The 23,925-nt window shown below is 44.7% G+C and overlaps 1 protein-coding gene across 1 annotated transcript in view; it reads left to right on the top strand.

Moving 5' to 3' along the window:
* The window catches only part of GAREM1 (GRB2 associated regulator of MAPK1 subtype 1), a 156,944-nt gene that overhangs the window by 67,200 nt on the left and 65,819 nt on the right, over positions 1-23,925 (top strand). Inside the window, exon 3 of the mRNA XM_073583731.1 lies at positions 18,265-18,395. Coding sequence (XP_073439832.1) covers positions 18,265-18,395 — 131 coding nt within the window. The remainder of the gene's footprint in view (positions 1-18,264; positions 18,396-23,925) is intronic.

Here is a 23,925-nt window from a genome sequence, read left to right as displayed (position 1 = left end):
CTTCTCTATCTAGTGTCTGATGGAATTGTCTGGATACAGTGAATACTAGCAGACGATTACCTGCTTGAGTGCATTGTGCCAAATGTACATTTTGTTAGAGCAGGTGTAGGGAAGGTGACCTGACGGATGGACTAGTCAGAGTGAAGAAGGAAAGGTTTGCACAGTGTAGGTAGGTGTTAGTTATTACAGTGGGGAAACAGCTAGGAAAGTGTAGTGGACGTGCAGTACCTTGGGTTGACCATTAGATGGCAGGGAGGAGTGTGAACTAAGGACTTAACATCAGCTTAGGGCTTTAGAAACCGTTGGTCATGGGGGCGGGGTTACAGTGACAGGGGACCGGGAGAGCTATAAATACTGAGGGAGGGTTCCAGAAGGTTCCAGTCCCCAGGGGGAGCTCCAGTGACAGGAGGACTGCAACAGTCTGTGCGCTGTGAGGTGAATCCAGACCAGGGGGACTGAGGAGAGAGAACGTCAGGGGGGTGGTCCTGACAGGAAGAACCGCAGAAGGGACGAGGCACTGGGTGTGCGACACCGTATTTGACACGATGACTGATTAGTGGAAGCGCTGTTGGTTTACAGGCCTAAGGCAGCCACAGTGACGGACCTGTCAGGAGCGTCGACGAGTGAGGAGGGGACGGTGTGTGCAGACACGTCCCCAGCTTAAAGTACGGTGTGAGAAGCGGCTCTGGAAACGGAGGGCCGACAAGGGAAAGGGTATCGCTTGGAAGTGCGGTATACTGTGAAGGCTGTCAAGTGGACGGCCAGAGAATCTGCACCCAGAATCTGCCTCCATCGTGTCTCTGTTTCGTCTCTGCGTGGTAAAAAGAGGGACCACCACCCCCAGCTCGGCCCACTGACCCTACATTTGGCGTAGTCGGCAGGATCGCCACCGCTAATACCCCATCTTCTGCGGCAGGCCTGCCTCAAGTAAAGGAAAAGGACTTGGACTATGCTGCATGGATTATAAACACCTGTGGATTACAAATGACTTACCTGTGGAATATGAATTGGGAGCGCTGTGTCGGATCTGTGTGGCCAGCAGAGGATCCGGGGCGGTACCAGGTACTGTGCAGTATGGCGGTATTGCTTCAGCGCAGAGGAGAGGTCCGGGTGTTCGCAGTTGTTCAGAATGGGCTGGGACCCCCTCCAACGTACCCCAAAAAGCAGTATGTGCCTGGAGATCGACGCTTCCATATATTGGACCCTGACAGGTGGGTGGAGAGGCCTGCCGACACCCCACGTCACAGAGGGAGTGGCACAGAAGAAAAACTTGGCTGCGGCTGTCTGACGCCATTCGAGTGCTGCCAAACCAACGGTATGAGATGCGGCGGGTATCGGGGCATTGGCCGCCTAGAGTGGCAATGGCGGCAGGAGATGGAGCTGCACCAGAAGTCATCTGTAGAACCACGGGCAGGCAGCGGGATGCTGAGCCGGGGAGCGGAGCCTGAGCGGAGTCAGCGAGAGCGGCTGCCACCAATACCAGCAGAGGACTTCTCCGCGGAGCCCCCAAGTCTGAAGGAAAGGCCCGCAGGACAGTGGAGCGAGGAACGGAGGCTGCGGGGAAAGCCGCGTGATGGTGAGACGGAGGCCGCAACGCCGGGGAAGGTGAGAGTACCCCCAGCCCCACCAGTGCCTCCGCAAGCGGCCCCCACCATTCTGTCACAGCACGCGGCCCCCTGCGCACCAGAAGGCCTAGTTACATCGGGCCCTGTGGTGTATGCAGAACTGAGTGAGGCCCCCGCTCATGTCCCCGAACTACCCCGCCCGGAGTCACCAGTGCAGAGCTCACCCAAAGAAGAAGCTGCTGCGCTTCCCCTGCTAATAGCAGCTGCATCGTTGAAATCGGCCGTTACTCCGGCTCCGTTGGAAGTAGTGGATGCGGCCTGTCCTGAGGCCGCGGTTATGCCGCTGCTGGAGTCGGCTGCGGCCGACTTAGCGGGCCCTGTGCCCCATTTGTCACCTGACCCCAGCGGCTGCTGGGCCACAGAAATCTTCGGCCGTTTCTGTCTTGCAGTCTTTTTCAGCGGAGTCCCGCCCACCGGACTCCAGGGCCCGTGCTGTTCCCTCCGTGTGGGTAGCGGAGGTGATCAGGAAGAAGAAGGCCCGGGAGCAGAAAGTGTGGAACCTGCTCCACACTCAAGGAGAGGCCGGCATGGAAAAGAAGAGGACTTGAATGGACACCCTCAGTATCCCCGGGGGCTCCACGGCTGTGGGGTCCCTCACTACTAGCCACTGCGTAGTGAAGTAGACTGTCGAGAGTTCGGTGCACTGTAGTGCAGGTTCTGAAGAACAGTTCTAGTTTAAAAAAAAAAAAAAAATGTTTGATGTGCTGAGTTTATTTTTAGTACGTTCCTCTTACAGGATGTTATTTGCCGATTTGAAACTTGACAGAACGGGGATACGGAGAAGTGGAGGAGTGTTCAGGTCCAAGGAAGGGGGGAGAAAAAAGACATGCAATGTTATGTTGTTATATGTTGGTTTTAAAATGAGCAAAAGAAAATGAAAAAAAAAAATATAAAAATGGGTACTTGTGCTATTATAAAGTTGTTTAATGTATAATATGCCAAAGTAAAATGCAACAGGTCCGGGTAAGGGAAGGTCTGCGGGACCAAAGGAAAGTGTGAGATCCGGTAGGGATCTAAGAGTTGACGAGGTCTGGGAGACCGGGACGCCGACCATGACATGTAATTGAAAGAAAGGAAAATGAGTTGGAAGACGTGAGAGAGACAGCCGTCCTAGGTCAGGTCCCCAACACCACGGACACCCCTGAAGGAGGAAGGCGGGCGCTGGTAATGATCTGGAAGGTAAGAGACCTCGATTATGGCGTACCGAATAGTGGAAGGTGACAGTACCGGAGAGTAGGGGAAGGTACATGCCATAGAGAGAATATGGGTGTACCTAGCCCAATTTGAAAGACGTTGTCATGTGGCGTGCGTGCTGGTGAGTAGCAGTAGGCTGCTCAGAGCATAGTGCTCCCAGTATGGTTCGGCCCCCGCAGATAGTGGGTTTGGCTCAACAGCTGGTCCGACAACAGAATGTAGGTGTAGCTTCAGAACGACGAAGGCAGGGATGACGATTGTCGAGGACGACAATGGACAAAGGAAGGGGGAGTGTAGGGAAGGTGACCGGACGGACGGACTAGTCAGAGTGAAGAAGGAAAGGTTTCCACAGTGTAGGTAGGTGTCTTTTTTTACAGTGGGGAAACAGCTAGGAAAGTGTAATGGACGTGCAGTACCTTGGGTTGACCATTAGATGGCAGGGAGGAGTGTGAGCAAAGGACTTGACAACAGCTTAGGGCTTTAGAAACCGTTGGTCATGGGGGGCGTGGTTACAGTGATAGGGAACCGGGAGAGCTATAAATACTGAGGGAGGGTTCCAGAAGGTTCCAGTCCCCAGGGGGAGCTCCAGTGACAGGAGGACTGCGACAGTCTGTGCGCTGTGAGGTGAATCCAGACCAGGGGGACTGAGGAGAGAGAACATCAGGGGGGTGGTCCTGACAGGAAGAACCGCAGAAGGGACGAGGCACTGGGTGTGCGACACCGTATTTGACACGACGACTGATTAGTGGAAGAGCTGTTGGTTTACAGGCCTAAGGCGGCCACAGTGACGGACCTGTCAGGAGCGTCGACGAGTGAGGAGGGGACGGTGTGTGCAGACACGTCCCCAGCTTAAAGTACGGTGTGAGAAGCGGCTCTGGAAACGGAGGGCCGACAAGGGAAAGTGTATCGCTTTTAAGTGCGGTATAGGCTACTTTCATACATCAGTTTTTTGCCGTCAGGCAGGATCCGGCTATTTTTAGAAAAAACGGATCCGGCATAAATTTTGGAGAACTGTAGAAATGGATCCGTTTTTCTGCTGGATCCGTCTAGCAGGTTATATCTGTTTCCTGGGGGGGCTGGCCAATTGGATCTGAGCATGCGCAGACTTAAAAAAATGGATCCGGTGGCTGGATCCGTCTTTTTCTGGATCCGGCGCCCATAGACTTTCATTGTAGCAAAAAGCCGGAAGCGTCGGATCCGGCACTTCCGGCTTTTTCGCCGGAGACAAAAAACGTTACAGTAGCCGTTTTTTCCAGACGCTGGAATGAGACAAGTAGCCGGATCCGGCAAAAAACGGATGAAACGCAATGCCATCCGGCACTAATGCAAGTCAATGGGGAAAAACTGGATCCGGCATTGCATTTTGCCGAATCCGGTTTTACAAAAAAAAGCCGGATCGTGCCTGACGGCAAAAAACTGATGTGTGAAAGAGGCCATACTGTGAAGGCTGTCAAGTGGACGGCCAGAGAATAAACTTGGACCTGTTGCACCCAGAATCTGCCTCCATCGTGTCTCTGTTTCGTCTCTGCGTGGTAAGAAGAGGGACCACCCCGCCCCAGCTCGGCCCACTGACCCTACGCAGGGATAATGCTATGAGGTTGTTTTTCATTGGTTGTCCTCTGCCCCTTATTTCCAGTGAAGGGAAATCTTAATGTTTCAGCATCCTAAGATATTTAGGATAATTGTATGCTTCCAACTGTGTAGGACCAGTTTGGGTAAAGCCCTTTTCTGTTCTGGCCTGACTGTGCCCAGTGCACAAAGCAATGTCCATGGAGGCATTGTTGGATGAGTTTGGTGTTGGACAACTCAACTGGCCCACATAGATCCCGGGCCTCAAATTAGTTAAACACCTTTGAACTAGTATGGTGACTGTGAACCAGTGTCTGATGTCACAAATGATCTTCTGGACCATATGATCAGGCAAAAATGCCTAATGACCTACCAAAATCTTGTAGGAAGCCTTTCCAGAAGAGTGAAAGCTGTTATTCTGCAATCAGTGACCATTTTCCATTTAAAACTTTTTACTATGCATTTAGAGTGGGAAGTTATTGATATAATTTGTAGATGTCCACTCCAGATACTTTAGTTCATGTAGTATAAACTAGGAGAGGTGCAGAGGCCGAGAGATGTGAGACGGCTATGTTAAATGATTCTGTGCACTTACAATACCATTGTTCACGTAGGGCAGCACATGTCCTGTTTACACAGGATGAAGTGCTGCTGAGAACAATGATTTTCAAGCTGCTTAATTATTTTGCTTGTCCATCAGATGATTTAGGGCCTGTTTAGAGTCATTGTAGCAAATTGTTTCCAATCATTGGCTTGTGTTATTGCTCCCCTAGAGTTGGAATAAAGGCCCAGGCGCTGTCACTTGGGGTCCGTTTACACCAGCCGACCTCTGGCGCTATCCGACAGTCTGTGTTTGTTGATCAGTGGTCGTTATCTGGAAGAGAAGTCATGTGAACAGATCTCATCTTCTTGCCTATAAGTGTCCTGTCCATCACATGGGACCAACCGCCATATTCTCCTGCAAAAGGTTCTATTTGTGTTTTTGGGCAGTGCTAGCAAATGCCCTGCTTCTAGGGTTCGTTAGAAAGTGTTTCTCATTCATGGAGAAACTATAAAAAATCTTGTGTCTAAAATGTTAACTTCTCTGGGTAACACAACTACTAATTCCGTATACCCAGAGCATTTGTCTCCTTTTTTGGCAAACCGAAGAATCTGGTGGAGGAATGCAATGTAGCGTAAGCCTACTCACGAGTGAAATATATGGGATTTAATCCCACACACTAGGACATGTACAGCTAAGAAGCTCTGAATGGAAAGCTTGCTTTTAAGGACCTAGAATTTTGGATTAGTAAATCAATGGTTTTCTTTATCGCATGGGTATACGCTTGTTAAATCAACGCGGATAATGGATTTATTTCATTTTCTGCTTTTGTAACGTTGTGGGGGGAGAAAATCCCTACATCCTATGTACAGTACATACAATGTGTCATGCTGGGTTTTATGCTGACTTTGTACTTGAATGGAGCTTGGTTTTCATTTTTTTTCACTTTTTATTATTACATACCGTATATGAATTAAAATATATCTCAGAGAAGAGAAATCAAATATAGTATTTGCTCCATCCCCCTCATCTGATGGAGTCTAGTTAGAGCTGCGATTATGCCCTTTGCTTTTCTCCAGGTACCTTGTACCGGCTCGGAATGGATTCTGGCGCCCTCTATGGAGAACAGATTTATCACCCCATCCCGAGGGAGCTCACGGACTAACTTCCGCCATACTTTTTTTGATTACTCGGGCAAACTTATTTTATCTTTATTCTTTCACTAGATCTTTGCTGGCTATCTATTCTTCAGTAACGTTGGGGCTATATGGCTTCGTGTGACTTGACAGAAAATCTTTTCAACTTGTCAGCTCAACTATTTTATAGATTTTGCTGTAGAAAAAAAATCAATTTGCAAACAAGTTACATTTTAGTCACAGTTACATGTGACTTGCATTAAAGTCTACTGCAAGTGAATTGCTTGCGGCATGCAACAGGTGACAGAAAATCCAACACCTTTGTAAACCACTTGCGACTGTGTTAGTCATGATAGGTCGCGGATTGTAATTCAATATTGTGATCACTGTGCATCTAACACAACCCTTGCCTAAAATATACACTAAAGAAAACCTGTCATCAGTATTTTGCTAAGTAAACTACAGACAGTGTCAGGTTGGCGCCGTTATACTGATTAAAATTATACCTGGGAATTAATACTTTTAAAAAAAAGAACCTGTCAGCAGCATTTTACTACGTAATGTACAGACAGGGCCGTATTGGTGCTGTCATACTGATTAAAAATCCTTTAATAGTTCTCTTGTCAAATGTTTCTTGTGGTCTCTCAAGGATAAACGTTAGCTACATACTGCAAGTTGAAGAGATCAGAGTGCAGCCTGTGCTGTCAGAGCAGTTTTGGGGGGGGTGTTTAATTCCAGAGTTTTACTTCGGAACGAGAGAAGATGATATGATTAAGTGACACCTAATCCTCCTTGACAGTGCAACATTTCATTATGGAAAGAGTCAATGTGACGTCTAGATGTCGGTGTGTGTGTAATGTATGAATAATTATGAACAGATGGAAATAATTTGTCTTCAGGTTCTGCCTTTTTCGATATAATAAAAGCGCAGCTTTGGGTATTTTACGCTCCCTTCTGTGTTGTTGACGATGCCATTCCTTCTGTTCTGAAAAACCGTGCCAATGGTACAGTCGTTCCGTCTTTGGCATGAAATTCCCCTACCCTCCCGCTGAACTTTACAGATGAACACCTGGTATTGAATAACATAAGCTGTAAAAGATCTCTTAAAGCAATTGTTGTGTTCCTTCTGTGTATAACCTATTGGCAGGTCTCAGAGGTGAGTGGGCGTAGAAGTGTAGGCGTTCACAAACGGATCAGTTGTCAGCAAAGAGTAAGAACTATGGAGTGTTCTGTATGAGAACGAACGTATGTGTGTCTATGTAAAGTTTCGGTTTAAGGAAAAGGCCAGCTCACCCAGATATGAAGAATCAGTGCAGGGAAATTTGCCACGCCAGAAGAAAATAAAGTTAAAAAGGAAGGGAATTCCGGCATCAAAATCATCACACAAAAAAAGTTGCAATTCCAAAGCAGACTACGGCTTGTAAATGCATTTCAGGTATGTCATTGATTGTGACTAACGACGCCTGTCTAAAATGCGTTTGCTAGCCATAGGCAGTTGCGACTTTTTACATCAATTTTTGCAATAGAGTTGAAAAGGAAGGGAATTCCAAAATCCGAATCTTCCCAAAAAAACAACAAAAAAACACTATGTAAAGTTTTTACTCACAACCCTGCTTATATGGGTCATTTTATATGTTTTCATATGGAAGATCTGCGCTTCCGGTTATATTCATGTGTATACAGTGTTTATGCAGCTACATGTTATAAGCCAGAACGTGGACATGATATTCAGTAGTTGTAGAGCTATTTGTGGTCCGGATCGTCTGGCCTCATAAGCGACAATGTTGGGTATTAGGACCTTCAGAACAAGAGCATTTCTGTTAGGGCTGGAGCTAAGTGATGGTTGTGATCACTTGCACAGATGTTGGATTGTTTGGTAATGTGCAGTCTTCAGTAACTCTGCAGTGTTAACTTGAGAGCGCTGACAGTCATCCCCCAGCCAAGATCACCGGCCAGGTCAGATCTGCAATGTAGGAAATGTCTGGCTAGCTAGAATTTGCTATATTACTTAAGGATTTGAAATCCGGGCCAGCCAGTTCTCTGTGCCAATAATATTTCATCTCCTGAGTACAAATCTCCCACGCATGGAGCGAAATGGAACAGAGAAGCAGTTTATCCGGAGACACCTCCATAGTGGGCGGACGCTGGGTCCCACTAGTGTAAACCCTGTCACTGTAGTGGCCTTCATGCTGGCTTTGGTTTTTAATAAAACCATTCTGCATGTTTAATACTGGGGCTCCTGGATTAGCAGGCTGGCTCTTACAGTGTACTGTACCCCTGTATATGGCATATCAACATTGATGAAAGATGGGCACATAATGTATGATCAAACTGGTGGTCCCTCTTTATTTACGTGCTGTAGTAATGAATGGTCAGCACAAAGCGTCAGTCAGGTCATGGCATGTACTCCGGCCTGCTAGGAGCGCACTGGTTATTTTTTCCGTTTTGTGGTGGCACCGGAGGTCCTGGCATAAATGAGGTCTGAGTTTCCTGGCTCCTGCAGTAAAGTACACATTATAAACATGACTTGCGTGTGTATGGAATATTTTTCAGATCCTTAGAATGTCGTCTGCTAACTCCTTTTTTTTTTTTTTTTTTTTTTTTATAAAATTTTAATACAAACTTTGCTTCATTGACTCAATTTGGTATTATGTGCCTGTTGTTCACCTGTTTTTTTGTCTTTAGTTTTAACTTATCTACATTGAGTTTGCGCAACAACTATCAAATTCACCATGGTGAGATAACACTCCAGAGAGCAGGTGATTATCCTGTCTGACTGATTCTTCACTAGTTTTGCTGGTGCCCTTATTACTAGTAGCATTCGGCAGTAGATGCACCCATTCAGCTTGCACAGGTAGTTCAGTTCCTCCTGGAATGTTACATCTATAAGTGTTGTGGCAAGGTTCCCTGTGGCTCATAGCATACTCTCAAGAGCATGCAGCTGATAACGTGGGTCGTTACATGAGAACAGCCAGACTAGATTTTAGGAGAGCATAATCTTTGCAGCAATGTCGGTCACTGCCTTCTCCATTGAGCAAGGAGGAATATTACCAGAGCCCCAAAAATGTCCTCCAGTTGGAAACTGGTATGCCTTGCATGTTTCAGAACAACCAGACTCCATGAGGGCTTGACATCCTGTAGTGGGACATTTGCTCACAGCCCAACACCATGCAGTTTGATTGGCATTTTCCATAGAGCACCAGAATTGGCAGGTCTGCCACTGGAGCCTGTTCTCTTTACCGATGAGATCAAGTCCACATGTGCAAAGATATGAAAGTATCTGGAGATGCCATGGTGAACATTATGCTACCTGCAATATCTTCCAGCATGACTGGTTTGATGGTGTGTCTGTGATGGTCCAGGAAGGCATATCCTTGGAGTGTCGCACACACCTCAGTGATAGCTAACAGTACCCTGACTGCTGTTGGGTACCAAGATGAGAACCAGAGAGCCTTTGTTAGACCATAATCTAGTGCAGTGGGTCCTGGGTTCCTACTGATGCCGGACAATGCCCATCCTCATGTGGCCTGAGTGTGTAGGTAGTTCCTGGATGATGATCACTTTGATGCCATTAACTGGCCCTCATATTCCAAAGACATGTTTCCATTTGAGAACCTCTGGGACATTGTGTATCAGGGCATCTGTCACCACAAAATAGCCCCACAGACTGTCCTGAATCACTGATTTTTCATCCAGTATAATAAAGAAAACTTGGCATTCAACTTCTAGAATATTTTTTGGTTTTTTTTAATGCAGCCAGAAAATAATAGACGTTTCGGCCTCACTGGCCTTCATCAGTAAAAGACTGCAGTATAGTAGTTAATCGCATTCAATGTGATACTAGAAGTGACACCTGAGTCACTTTAAGTGACTGGTCATGCACTAGGCGCTGGGCATGGAGCCTGAATCAAATAGTACATGGGTGTGTGGGGGTGCCGTGCAGACATCAGCGACCCAGAATCCACTGTTTTGGGTTTTTCATCCAGGTTTGGGAGGAGACCCTTTATGACATTATGTGAAATATAGCGTGGCACTACTGCAGGGTGCACAAGTAGGTTACCCAAACCAAAGAGCAATAATGACAATAACTTGGCACTCAACTTATAGCGTTCATGAAAATGGAAAAGAATTATATTTGTGCAGTCTGCAAAACGTTTCGGCCTACATGGCCTTCATCAGTCTGACGGCTTTAAATAATTTGGTAAAGAGATAATGAGGTAAGTAATGTGCCGTGCCGTGCTGTGCTGTGCTGCAGGATGCAGTAAACTAGGCAGAGCCTTCTGCTTGCTAGGCCATAGTCTTCATTGTGGAAAATGCAGATCATACCGACCCACAATTGCACAGCCCTATAGAATAATATAGGTGCAGATACTACCTGTGAAAATCAGATGTCGCTCGTCCAGTATAATCAGTCGCGTGCATGAGACCCAAGAGTGAGAAGCAGTATCCTGCTTAGTGCAGCCGGAACCATAGACCTTGAATAGTCTGTGCTCCAGGTAAACGGCAAAAACGTCTATTAGAATAATTCAGAAAAATAATCATACTGCACAGATTTGCACTATATTTTACAGTGAAAATTGGAGGTAAAATATTGAGCAGGGTACATTAAAGGGGGTATTCCCATCTCCAAGATCTTATCCTAATATACAGTAGGTGTAATAGTAACAACATTAGCAAATACCACCAATTAGAAATGTAGTATAGTTTTTCTGATTCGTTATGTCTTTATGTGCAGGCATTGCAGGACCTTAGGTATCCATGGTTACGGTCTTTAACAGCTAACTGTTACTATATCAGTGGTCGTAACCAGGGATACCTAAGGTCCTGCAATGCCTGCACATGAGGAAAGGAACACAGAATCAGAAAAACTATGCAACGTTTCTAATTGGAGGCATTTGCTAAGATTATTATTCCATCTGCTACATATTGATAAAGGATCTTGGAAATGGGAATACCCCTTAAATTCCAGTAGGTTGACATAAGCTGAGCCACACCAGTCTATTCATTGTGTCGTCACGGCTGTTCCGGAGATGGCAGCTCAGCTCTTATTCTTTACACTAGACACGGAGTTGAATTACCAGAGTGTGACAACCACGCTGTGAATTGAGCTGTATAGGAGCTGAAAACAGCAGATCGGTGGGGGTGTCAGACTGATAACTTATCTTGAGGCTAGGGTCACACGTGTATATTCTCTCATCCAAGAGAATGTGGCTGATCGTGCTAATCACATTGATTACAGTGTGATCCGATTCTGTTTGAGAAGATGGAGAAAAATATTTCTCCACCTTCGTTCTGCCAGTCCATGGAAATCAGACTGCATTCAGATGTCATGCGAGTGCAGTCTGATGATTTCTACAGAGTCATTGACTTGCATGGCCCAGTGCGATCCGAATGTCAGATCAAACCCGGGCATGCTGCGATTTTTCTGTCCGAGGAAAAAACCTGAGATGTGCACGGCCTCATAGAATTACATTGGGTCCGAGTATGATCTGATGTTTTGTCAGATCACACTCAGACCGACATTGCGGTCGTTTGCACTCAGGATAGATCATCAGTACACTGTGTTCCAAATTATTATGCAAAAAATATTTCCTCATATTTTCTCTAAATTACCTATATGAATTGCAGTCATTGTTATTTTCCAGTCATCTACTATTCTAGTATAATTGCAATGTTTTTGAACAAACTGCCTATGAAAACAGTATATTTTTAAAAATAGGAAACACTCAAAATGCATTTTCCAAATTATTATGCACAGCAGAGTTTTCAACCTTTTTATTTTGAACAAAAAAATGGTCAATTGTGAAATTATAAGCATTATCAGCTTATTACAAGATGAAATCAAAGAGTTTTCAAGTCAAAACTTTATTCTAGGTGATGTTACATTTGCACATAGGAGCCCTTGTTCGAAACAAGCTTCTGAACTCTCTCGTCCATTGAATTTGTCAGTTTTTGGATGGTTTGTGCTTCAATTGTTTTGCATGTGGACAGAATACCCTCCCAGAGCTGTTGCTTAGATGTGACCTGCCTCCCGCCATCATAGACACTCCTTTTGATGATGCTCCAGAGGTTCTCAATGGGGTTGAGGTCAGGGGAAGATGGTGGCCACACCATAAGTTTGCCCTCCCGTAGCAGCCAGAGATGCAGATGTGTTATTTGCAGCATGAGACGGCGCATTATCATGCATGAAAATGATCTTGCTGCGGAAAGCACGGTTCTTCCTCTTGAACCATGGCAGGAAGTGCTGTTTTAGAAACTCCACATAGATTATGGAGTTCATCTTTACCCCTTCAGGGATCCTAAAGGGGCCAACAATCTCTCTCCCCATGATTCCAGCCCAAAACATTACTCCACCTCCTCGTTGGCGCCTTAGCCGTGTTTTCATGGGGTGTCCATCAACCAGCCATCCTCCACTCGATCCATCTGGACCATCGAGCGTTGCACGGCACTCATCGGTGAACAAATCAGTTTGGAAGTCAGTCTTCATGTATCGTTTGGCCCACTGGAGCCGTTTCTGCTTGTGTGCAGTGGATAGAGGTGGTCGACAGGATGGCTTACGCACAGCTGCAAACCTCTGAAGGACCCTGCATCTTGTTGTTCGGGGGGACATTGGAGGCACCAGCAGCTTCAAAAACTTGTCTGCTGCTATGACAAGGCATTTTTGCAGCTGCTCTTTTAACCTGACGCAATTGCCTGTTGGAAAGAGTCCTCAATTTTTCCTTTTCAGCACGCACACGTGTGGGCTGGGAATCAGCTACATACTTCTTGATTGTGCGATGATCACGATGAAGTGTCTTGGCAATGTTGATTGTAGTCATGCCTTGACCTAAATACTCCACAATTTGTTGCTTCTCAACAGCCGACACATCCTTTTTCTTTCCCATTTTGGCAAAAAATGTAGGCTGCTTAATAATGTGGAACAGCCTTCTTAAATAGTCTTGCCTTTATTTGGACACACCTGCCAAACTAATTTGCATAGGTATCTGCAATTACTTTCAGTGATATAAAGAGCCCTGACACACATCACCATCAATGAGTTTAAATGGCAAACAAAAACATTCTAACCTTATCACTCCGAAACTCTTTTTGCATAATAATGTGGAACGCAGTTTATAGTAAGCCTAGAAAGCTTTTTTAACTTTGTTTCCATTCAGTGAACAGAAATGTGTTCCTAGTTCTCGGACATCTCATACACCTGCTGCTTATTGTAAAAACATAAAGAAGCATGGATAAGACATGTACTTTGTGCAGCATTTTTCTTACCATAGCTGTTTTTTGCTGCTGAAAAATGTGCTTCAAATGCTGACAGCTTTCCAGACCGGCCTCTCTTTTGTGTCCAGGGTGTTTTATGGGTCATCCACCTTGTTAACATGTTGGTTATTAGTAATTTTAGAACCGGGGAATATGAACTGCCGTATCGGTCCAGCTGCCGTTTAACAATATTGCTTCTTCCCACGCAGCCATCAGAACAGATGCAGGCTGCCCGCAGCAAAGCCCGGTAGTGACCAATATGTGACGCACCTGCCATGATGTTAGCCAGTGTTTGCCAGTGATGCCAGCACTTAGCAGGTCATATGGGGTGTCCAGTCAGTATTTATTGGTAACCCATCAGTAGGAATGAAAACAAAGGCCATCTACACCCTCGTATCACCGGATTTTACATTTTAGGGAAGAACGTCTCTGGAACATGAACTGTTGCCGCAGAATAAAAGGTGTAAAGACCTACCTTGTATTCTTTTTTATCTGTTGCCACAGTGGACAAGCACCATGACATTTGAAGTTAGTAGGATGATGACTTACATCTGTTATTCTATGGCTGTCTGTATTTATTTTTTCTATGGTGTTCTAGAATTCATTATTTGCATTATTTCTGATTACATTCTTTATACGTATCGTCATGTTATAATTATTTCCACGTTCAGGCTTGGCAATACGAAGGTCAGAGGAAACCTGTCCTGGGGTTTGTCCCACGTGAAATTTCCTGTTGTGGGCAATAAACGTGAAATCAAGTAGCAGAGCGGAGACCTGGCAGTGCGCTCGGTTCCCTTGATTGCTTAGCTGGTTATTTCTCGGCTTTCACTGTCGGGATGTAGAAGAAAGCTAGCGTAGTGAAATGTTGGCAGTGCCACCGTGCTGCTCTGCGCCTGCAACTAAAATGCCTCCTCCCATGGGAATTGTTTTGAACTCATTTTACTTCCAAATAGCAACAATTCTCCACAGTGTGTTACACTAATTATTGCAACACATTCCGGATGTAGAGGAAATCTCATTTTGGGCCCAAGGACAATTTTTCTTAACTCCTTCTACATTCACCTGGACTTGTTCTGCTGGCAGAATAGATTGTGCAATCAACTTGTATTAGCTTTTTCGTCAATTTAGTGAACTGTATTTTTTGTTTCTTATGATATTGAAAAAAAAGTTCCTATTGATAGGTTTTATTCAAGTACATGCTTAAAAAATGAATGAATTTCCAGTGGGTGAGAACAGATCCAGCCCTACAGCTAGCTGTACACCCAAGCCTAGGTTCACATCAGTATTAGGAATTCTATTTTCTATTTTTTTTTTCCACTATAGAAACAGAAAAAAACATAAATTCAAGAAGCAAATTCATCGGTCACAGTGATAGGTCTTTTCACTATATTGGGGTCTGTTGGACTTCCATTTGGTTTCCTGTAAAAAATATCACCGCATGCTGCACTTTTGGAAGAAATGACTAAACCTATGATGGAGGCAACGAATTAATGCTCAAATATGGAAGCGAACAAAGCGTTAAATAGCTGTCGATTGAAAGCTCATTTGTCCCGACGGCTGTTTCTCCTGACTTTCACCATACACACGTCAACTGTTTGTGGTCCAGCACTCACAACCATTCTTTTCCTCAATATTTGCTGTGGAGGGTAAGTCAGGACTCCACCACATACATTATATGGAGAGCTGATTCCGCTGTAGGCTGGACCTACCGTATATTGATTTAGTGTTTAGGACCATATTTAATGTCAAGAGCACAGAGTTTTAAGGCCCCTAATTTTCCCATACACATTAGCCTAATGTTGGCTAAACCAGGTGATATGAATGGGTTTGGATGTCTGTCTGATGTTTGGGGGCCCCGGATAATTTATTATCGTAGGAGTTAAGGATCCAGCATGCCCTATTTTGGATTGCTGATCCTTTTGTTCACTTAGTGATTAAACACCTTCTTCTCCACGGTATTCACGGTGGAAAATGAAATGCTAGGTGAAATGCCGAGAGACAAAGAAAACCCTATATTAAGAGTCACCAATCTAACCCAAGAAGAGGTGCAAAACCGGCTAAATAAGATTAAAATGGATAAATCTCTGGGTCCGGATGGCATACACCCACGAGTACTAAGAGAACTAAGTAATAGACAAACCATTATTTCTTATATTTAGAGACTCTATAGCGACGGGGTCTGTTCCACAGGACTGGCGCATAGCAAATGTGGTACCAATATTCAAAAAGGGCTCTAAAAGTGAACTTGGAAATTATAGGCCAGTAAGTCTAACCTCTATTGTTGGTAAAATATTTGAAGGGTTTCTGAGGGATGTTATTCTGGATTATCTCAATGAGAATAACGGTTTAACGCCATATCAGCATGGGTTTATGAGGAATCTCTCCTGTCAAACCAATCTAATCAGTTTTTATGAAGAGGTAAGTTATAGACTAGACCAAGGTGAGTCATTGGATGTGGTATATCTTTATTTTTCCAAAGCGTTTGATACCGTGCCGCACAAGAGGTTGGTACACAAAATGAGAGTGCTGGATCTGGGGGAAAATGTGTGTAAATGGGTAACTGGCTTAGTGATAGAAAGCAGAGAGTGGTTATAAATGGTATATTCTCTAACTGGGTCGCTGTGACTAGTGGGGTACCGCAGGGGTCGGTGTTGGGACCTATTCGCTTCAACATATTTATTAACGATCTGGTAGAAGGTTTGCACAGTAAAATATCGATATTTGCAGATGATACAAAACTATGTAAAGCAGTCAATACAAGAGAAGATAGTATTCTGCTACAGATGGATCTGGATAAGTTGGGAACTTGGGCCGAAAGGTGGCAGATGCAGTATAACAATGATAAATGTAAGGTTATACACATGGGAAGAAGGAATCAATATCACCATTACACACTGAACGGTAAACCACTGGGTAAATCTGACATGGAGAAGGACTTGGGGATCCTAGTTAATGATAAACTTACCTGGAGCATCCAGTGCCAGGCAGCGGCTGCCAAGGCCTACAGGATCATGGGGTGCATTAAGAGGTCTGGATACACATGATGAAAGCATTATACTGCCTCTGTACAAATCTCTGGTTAGACCGCACATGGAGTACTGTGTACAGTTTTGGGTACTGGTGCTCAGGAAGGATAAAATGGAACTAGAGCGGGTACAAAGGAGGGCAACAAAATTAATAAAGGGGATGGGGGAACTACAATACCCAGAGAGATTAGCAAAATTAGGATTATTTAGTCTAGAAAAAAGACGACTGAGGGGCGATCTAATAACCATGTATAAGTATATAAGGGGACAATACAAATATCTCTCCGAGGATCTGTTTATACCAAGGAAGGTGACGGTCACAAGGGGGCATTCTCTGCGTCTGGAGGAGAAAAGATTTTTCCACCTACATAGAAGAGGATTCTTTACAGTTAGGGCAGTGAGAATCTGGAATTCCCTGCCTGAGGAGGTGGTGATGGCGAACTCAGTCGAAGGGTTCAAGATAGGCCTGGATGTCTTCCTGGAGCGTAACAATATTGTATCTTACAGTTGTTAGGTTCTTTAGAAGGACGTAGATCTGGGGATTTATTCTGACAGAATTTTATAGGCTGAACTGGATGGACTAATGTCTTTTTTCGGCCTTACTAACTATGTTACATGTCTGGCGGTAGCGCTTCTAGAGAGAACAGGAGCTCTCGGCAGAATAATGTGTATGGAAGAGCCGGCCAAGTAATCGGTCGCATCATTGATCGTCTGACAGCCATCTAATTTGTACGGCAGGCAAGGTTCAAGTTGTCCTACCCGACAGTTTCATGACCATCTAATGTGCATGCAGACCTTCTCTGATAGATAATGGTGGGGTATATGGGGCCTGCAGTTTGACTTTTAACACCCTTATGTTAACACTAGTGATAAGCCAAGCAGTGCTGTGGAGTCGGGGTCATGGAAATTGTGGAGTCGGAGGTTTGGCTTAGCGACTCCACAGCCCTAAAGCCAAGGTGTCTGGCAGCGGCTTTTTCCCAAATGCAAAACACAGGAACCTTTTTGACTTTATGATTTAATGCCCTCACCAATAGTCCTGCTGGGAGTAATTTCATTGTGCCCAAAAAGCATAGCCTGATCCAACTAGCAGCCCATGGTACGTCTTAACTCATACTTGTAGATTCATGCCATTACGAGGACATCCATAGGGCTGATCCTTTTTTTCTGTGATATCCTGTATATTCCACTATTGCAACAGCGTATGTTTTTTTATGAAACACAGGAGCATTTGTGGGTTGGGCACGAGTCGAGTCTAGTTAGGCACTGCCATGGTCATCCTCTCCATTCTTGGTGATTGTCAGGTTTCTCTTGCCATACACACAGTGGAGTACTGACCATCAACCAGAGCGTTGCTCGGAGGCTCTTCAGTGTGTTTTTCCTTAAAACGCCAAAGTGTTTCAGAGAAAACTATATCCGGCTGCAATCATGCTGCCAACCTCCGATTCACGCTGCCTATGATTTGGGTTCCCTTTAATAGAAAACATGTTATGCTGAGAATTTGAGCAAACAAGTGGTGCAGCTGGCTGTGCCATGGATTATCGTGTTTTCAGTATTGGGCTGTAGATGCGTATATACAGTATCTGGGACAGCTTTTTTCTAGATGCTGCAATTCAGAACATTTCATCATGAAGCCATCTGTTTAATGTGCTGTAGATCCGTCAGAGGTCACTAATCTGTTATTTCCTATCAGCAGCTATTAGGATTGTGAAGCGTTGTATTTGTGTGATAACAGTGCTGTTATATATACACTGCATGATTTTCTGTTTGTGATGTTATGATGAGAAATGTTCCGTTTCACAACGCTATACCGTCAGTTCGGCCGTCATTCTGCACAACACGGTGGGACTTGTGGAGCGTTTTCACCATGACGGATGTCCTACCTAAATCTCTTACGACACTTTGTATTTATCATTTATTTTCAGGACAGTTTAAATTGCTGGAGCAAGACCGGGATATTAAGGAACCAGTGCAGTATTTTAACAGTGTGGAGGAGGTGGCTAAAGCTTTTCCTGAGCGGGTCTACGTCATGGAGGAAATAACGTTCAACGTCAAGGTAGCCACGACAAATATTTATCACTGCTGTAATGAAGTGGAGACGACGCTTTATGTCTTGTAATAGTATCTTGTTCTCTACTTGCTTTGGTTTGATAGATCTGTGGTGTGACTCACAGCGTGACGGAAAAGAGTTGTTTTTTGTGTTTTATTCTTGAATGGAAAAAAAACATCCGATAATACCAACCTAAAGATCAATCATTCTCCATAACCTAGAGCTTGGGTGGGCAATTTATTTTTGCCAATTGGCCACATGAGAGATTGTGACTCCGGAGACCGAACCTAGACCCAACTTAGAGGGCTTTTTCACTTTCCATTAAGCTTCTACCTAGCTGCAGTTTATTATAAAACAGACTTTGCTGTACTCGCCTTCCTTGGATCCACAGACAAGTCGCCACCGCTGTTCCTGGCATTGGCTGCAATGTTGTCAGCAGTGCAGCAGGCAGTCAGTTCGCTGAGGGTTCTGAAGGGGCATTCGGTCTACACTAACTGAGCTCACTGATTGGCTGCTGCATGATCACGGTGATTTCAGCACCGGGGCCAATGCCAGACATCGGGTGCGGTGGTGGAGACTTCCCGGTGAATCCAAAGGAGTATAGTCTGGTGGTTTTATAATAAACTCCAACTAGTAGTAACTTAATTAAATCACAACAATCACTTTAATTCTGCTCATTATTATTATAGATTTTATCACTTAATATTGAGCAGAGTTAAGTAAGTTGACTCGCTGCCACTGCTAATACACATTACGATAGTGCTGATTAAAAGCTGTATTAGCAGATAATGAAAGCCAAATTTGTGGCTTGTTTATAAATCATATCCTCCTGCTAAATAGCCCTTGTGCCCATGATCAACAGCTTCCCCCCCACAAAATATAATGAACACCACAGCTATATATATATATATATATATATATATATATATATATATATATATATATATATATATATAATATGATGGCCCTCACAGTCTGCCCCCACACAGTATGATGAACCCCACAGCTTCCAATATATATATATAATATGATGGTCCTTCGCAGTCTCCCCCCACACAGTATGAAGAACCCCACAGCTTCCAATATATATATTTATAATATGGTGGTCCTTCGCAGTCTCCCCCCACACAGTATGATGAACCCCACAGCTTCCGATATATATAGTATGATGCTCCCTCGCAGTCTCCCCCCACACAGTATGATGAATCCCACAACTTCCGATATAAAGAGATATATATATATATATTTACTTATTTTACTAGCTGAAGAGCCCGGCGTTGCCTGGGCATAGTAACCAACTGTGGTTAGTTATAACAAATTATAATGATTATATTGCACATAATAACCGTGCATCTAATCCTATCCTGTGTGATACTGACTGCTGAGCTGCGTATCTAATCCTATCCTGTGTGATACTGTCTGCTGAGCCGTATATCTATTCCTATCCTGTGTGATACTGACTGCTGAGCTGTGTACCTAATCATATCCTGTGTGATACTGGGCTCCCCATGCAGTCTGTGTCAGAGGGTGGTCTGTGATGGCACAGTAATAAATTGTGCTATTTCCAGCTTTACAGAAGGACGATAACACCATAGAAATGATAAGAATAATAGGCCTCAGTTACCACAACTGTCTGCAAAGAAAACTGTTGCTGATAGCAACCAATCACAGCTCATTTTTCATCTTTTAAACAGCTCTGGGACAGCGTGTCGAGTTTTGAGTGGCGACTTTTGTGTTTCGACTTTTATGTGGCGAGGTTGGTGTATGTGTGGTGAAATGTGTGCTGAGGGTGGTATATGTGTTGAAGCACGTGGTAATGTGTGGCGCATTTTGTGTGTGTTCATATACCTGTGTGTGGTGAGTATCCCATGTCAGGGCTATACTCTTTGGGGCCATCGCTCTCATTCTTTTAGTCCCCCTTGTTCACATCTGGCAGCTGTCAATTTGCCTCCAACACTTTTCCTTTCACTTTTTCCCCATTATGTAGATAGGGGCAAAATTGTTTGGTGAATTGGATCGCGCGAGGTTAAAATTTCGCCTCGCAACATAGCTTATGACGCTCTCGGGGTCCAGACGTGTGACTATGCCAAATTTTGTGGCTGTAGCTACGACTGTGCAGATTCCAATACATACATACACTTTTTCCCCATTATGTAGATAGGGGCAAAATTGTTTGGTGAATTGGATCAAGCGAGGTTAAAATTTCGCCTCACAACATAGCTTATGACGCTCTCAGGGTCCAGATGTGTGACTGTGCAAAATTTTGTGGCTGTAGCTACGACTGTGCAGATTCCAATACATACATACACTTTTTCCCCATTATGTAGATAGGGGCAAAATTGTTTGGTGAATTGGATCAAGCGAGGTTAAAATTTCGCCTCACAACATAGCTTATGACGCTCTCAGGGTCCAGATGTGTGACTGTGCCAAATTTTGTGGCTGTAGCTGCGACCGTTCGGATGCCAATCCCGGACATACATACAGTACATGCATACATGCATACATACACAGCCACATTGAGCTTTATATATTAGATGATGGTCCTTCGCAGTCTCCCCCCACACAGTATGATGAACCCCACAGCTTCCGATATATAGTATGATGTTTCCCCGCAGTCTCCCCACACACAGTATGGTGGCCCTACAGCTTCCGATATATAGTATGATTGCCCCTCGCAGTCTCCCCCCACACAGTATGATGTACCCCACAGCTTCCGATATATAGTATGATGGCCCCCCGCAGTCTCCCCAAACAGTATGGTGGCCCTACAGGGTCTCCCAAGTACTGAAGAAACTTGGGAGACACACTCAAAACGCATCAAAAAGATGGCTGTACTTTCACTTTTTTTGTGAACAAACAATTTTAATCTTTGCTTCATGTACCTTGGTAAATAAAATGCACTTTTTTGGACTTCATTTGTGAGCTGGATTTTTATGCTTTCTTCATTGTTTGCTGCACCCTGCCCAGGTACGATCCATGCTCCAGAAGTGTGGGACTGCAGGTGGTGAGCTGGATTTTCTGCTGTGATCTCCCAAGTACTGCCTTACAGTAAAAAAATAAAAATATACTCCGGTCAGTACAGTGTGTATACTGAGGTGCTCTACGGCAGGCGCGATCTAGTAATGTTAACGTACCTGATGTCCCGAGATAGTTTCACATGCTGAATTGTGGCTCTCTCCTCCACTATTATATTTTCTGTTACCTTCATCCTGAGGATGCGAATACTAGTGAAATTGAGATGGCGGTGAGGGGGGGTGCTGTGTGGTGCAGTACACCGCTGGTTTTAGCCCCTTTTGTTGGACAGCAAAAGGGCAAGATGAAGCCTTTGGGCAGTGTGTCTGAGCAGGGTCCCTTCCTCAGGATGCTGGCGGCAGAAATATGGCGACGACACGGCCCAATGTCTACAGCTAGCTGAGCCTATTGCATCACTGGTTTCCCATGTTTCCGAAACCGTGGGCCACCAGAGGCGGCGCGTGCACAGATTGAGATCTCTGCTGCCCTCGGCTTTAGGTAAATGGCCGCTGGAAGGCCGCACATGCGCAGATTGAGATCTCGGCGGACATTTTCCTGAAGCCGAGGGACGCCGAGATCTCAATCTGCACAAGCGCGCCCTCAGGAAGGTGGCCGTCGAGAAACCGGTGATGCGCTCGGCTCTGCTTGCCATGGACACCGGGCCGTGGCGTCGCCACGTTTCTGCCATCAACATGTTGAGGAACGGACCCTGCTCCATTCTTTTCTTCACCGCCGGCACCGGGCCCACAGCATCGCACCCCAGGACTGCAGCATTGCCCCAATTCTGCCGCCGCCAGTATCCTGAGGAAGGGACCCTGCTCCATACTCTGCCTTACTGCCGACACCGGACCCGCAGCATCGCACCCCGGGACTGCAGCATTGCCCCACTTTTGCCGCCGCCAGCATTCTGAAGAAGGGACCATGCCTCCTGAGACCCCGCTCTACCACCTCCGGCCCTCAGATAAGATACCTTAAATTCAACAATAGGACAGACACCCATCTTATAAAAATCTTTTTTCTGCTATTTTCCACCCCAAAATTTGGGGGGTGTCTTATGGTCCGGTGGGTCTTATAGTCTGAAAAATATGGTAAATCATGCATAGTGTTTTCTTTTAATCTAAAATCTGTGTGACGGAAGCAGGGCTGTGGAGTCGGAGTCGGTGCTCATTTTGGTGGAGTTGGAGTCGGTATAAAATGGACCGACTCCTAAAATATATAATAAATTGGGTACAGTAGTTCAATGCAGAATGTGCTGAATATTTTTTCATAGGAATTTGGGAAAGTCATGAAATGTCCTATAAATGGCTGTTCTATTCCTGATCTAAGGCTACATTCACACACAGCGTTTTTCAGTTGCAAAAGCAGATCAGCTTTTTAAAAAACTGCATCACCTGAAAGGTTTTTGCGCTCATAGATAATGTTTTCAATAGCAAAAGCAGATTAGAAATCTGCTCTTTCTATCCATATATCCATATCTGTCTATATCATATCTGTACCAAAAAGAATGAAAGCTGGATAGCACACAGACTAACACTCCTTTTATTTAGCCCCATTCAGGTACACCTCATAGCTGCCCAAAAGGACGCCCAGGACAGGCATTGCTCGTCTTCAGCAACACATAAACAACAATTGAAAGTTGCAATAAATAGACTACATTCACCACCACATCTTCTTAAGGTGCAGGCTTTATTTTCAAGTGTAGGGGTGTGCAGTATGAGGTTCTTCAGCAGCTGAGGTGTGCAGTATGAAATAATGCAGAACAGTATGAGGTTCTGCCCCCCTGGTTTGATCCTGGCTACGCCCATAGTGTGAATGTAGCCTGAGGATCTAGGCTTTATCTTAGCCGAGATAAGTCATAGTGTGTGTGTCTGTGTGTGTGTGTATATATATATATATATATATATATATATATATATATATATATATATATATACAGTGCCTACAAGTAGTATTCAACCCCCTGCAGATTTAGCAGGTTTACACATTCGGAATTAACTTGGCATTGTGACATTTGGACTGTAGATCAGCCTGGAAGTGTGAAATGCACTGCAGCAAAAAAGAATGTTATTTCTTTGTTTAATTTTTTTTTAAATTGTGAAAAGTTTATTCAGAGGGTCATTTATTATTCAACCCCTCAAACCACCAGAATTCTGTTTGGTTCCCCTAAAGTATTAAGAAGTATTTCAGGCACAAAGAACAATGAGCTTCACATGTTTGGATTAATTATCTCTTTTTCCAGCCTTTTCTGACTATTTAAGACCCTACCCAAACTTGTGAACAGCACTCATACATGGTCAACATGGGAAAGACAAAGGAGCATTCCAAGGCCATCAGAGACAAGATCGTGGAGGGTCACAAGGCTGGCAAGGGGTACAAAACCCTTTCCAAGGAGTTGGGCCTACCTGTCTCCACTGTTGGGAGCATCATCCGGAAGTGGAAGGCTTATGGAACTACTGTTAGCCTTCCACGGCCTGGACAGCCTTTGAAAGTTTCCTCCCGTGCCGAGGCCAGGCTTGTCCGAAGA

This window comes from Dendrobates tinctorius, unplaced genomic scaffold (assembly GCF_039654945.1).
Source record: "Dendrobates tinctorius isolate UK_male_01 unplaced genomic scaffold, ASM3965494v1 ptg000081l, whole genome shotgun sequence".
NCBI classification, from domain to species: domain Eukaryota; kingdom Metazoa; phylum Chordata; class Amphibia; order Anura; family Dendrobatidae; genus Dendrobates; species Dendrobates tinctorius.
Note: the sequence above shows the minus strand (reverse complement) of the source record. Positions and strands in the feature narration are given on the sequence as shown.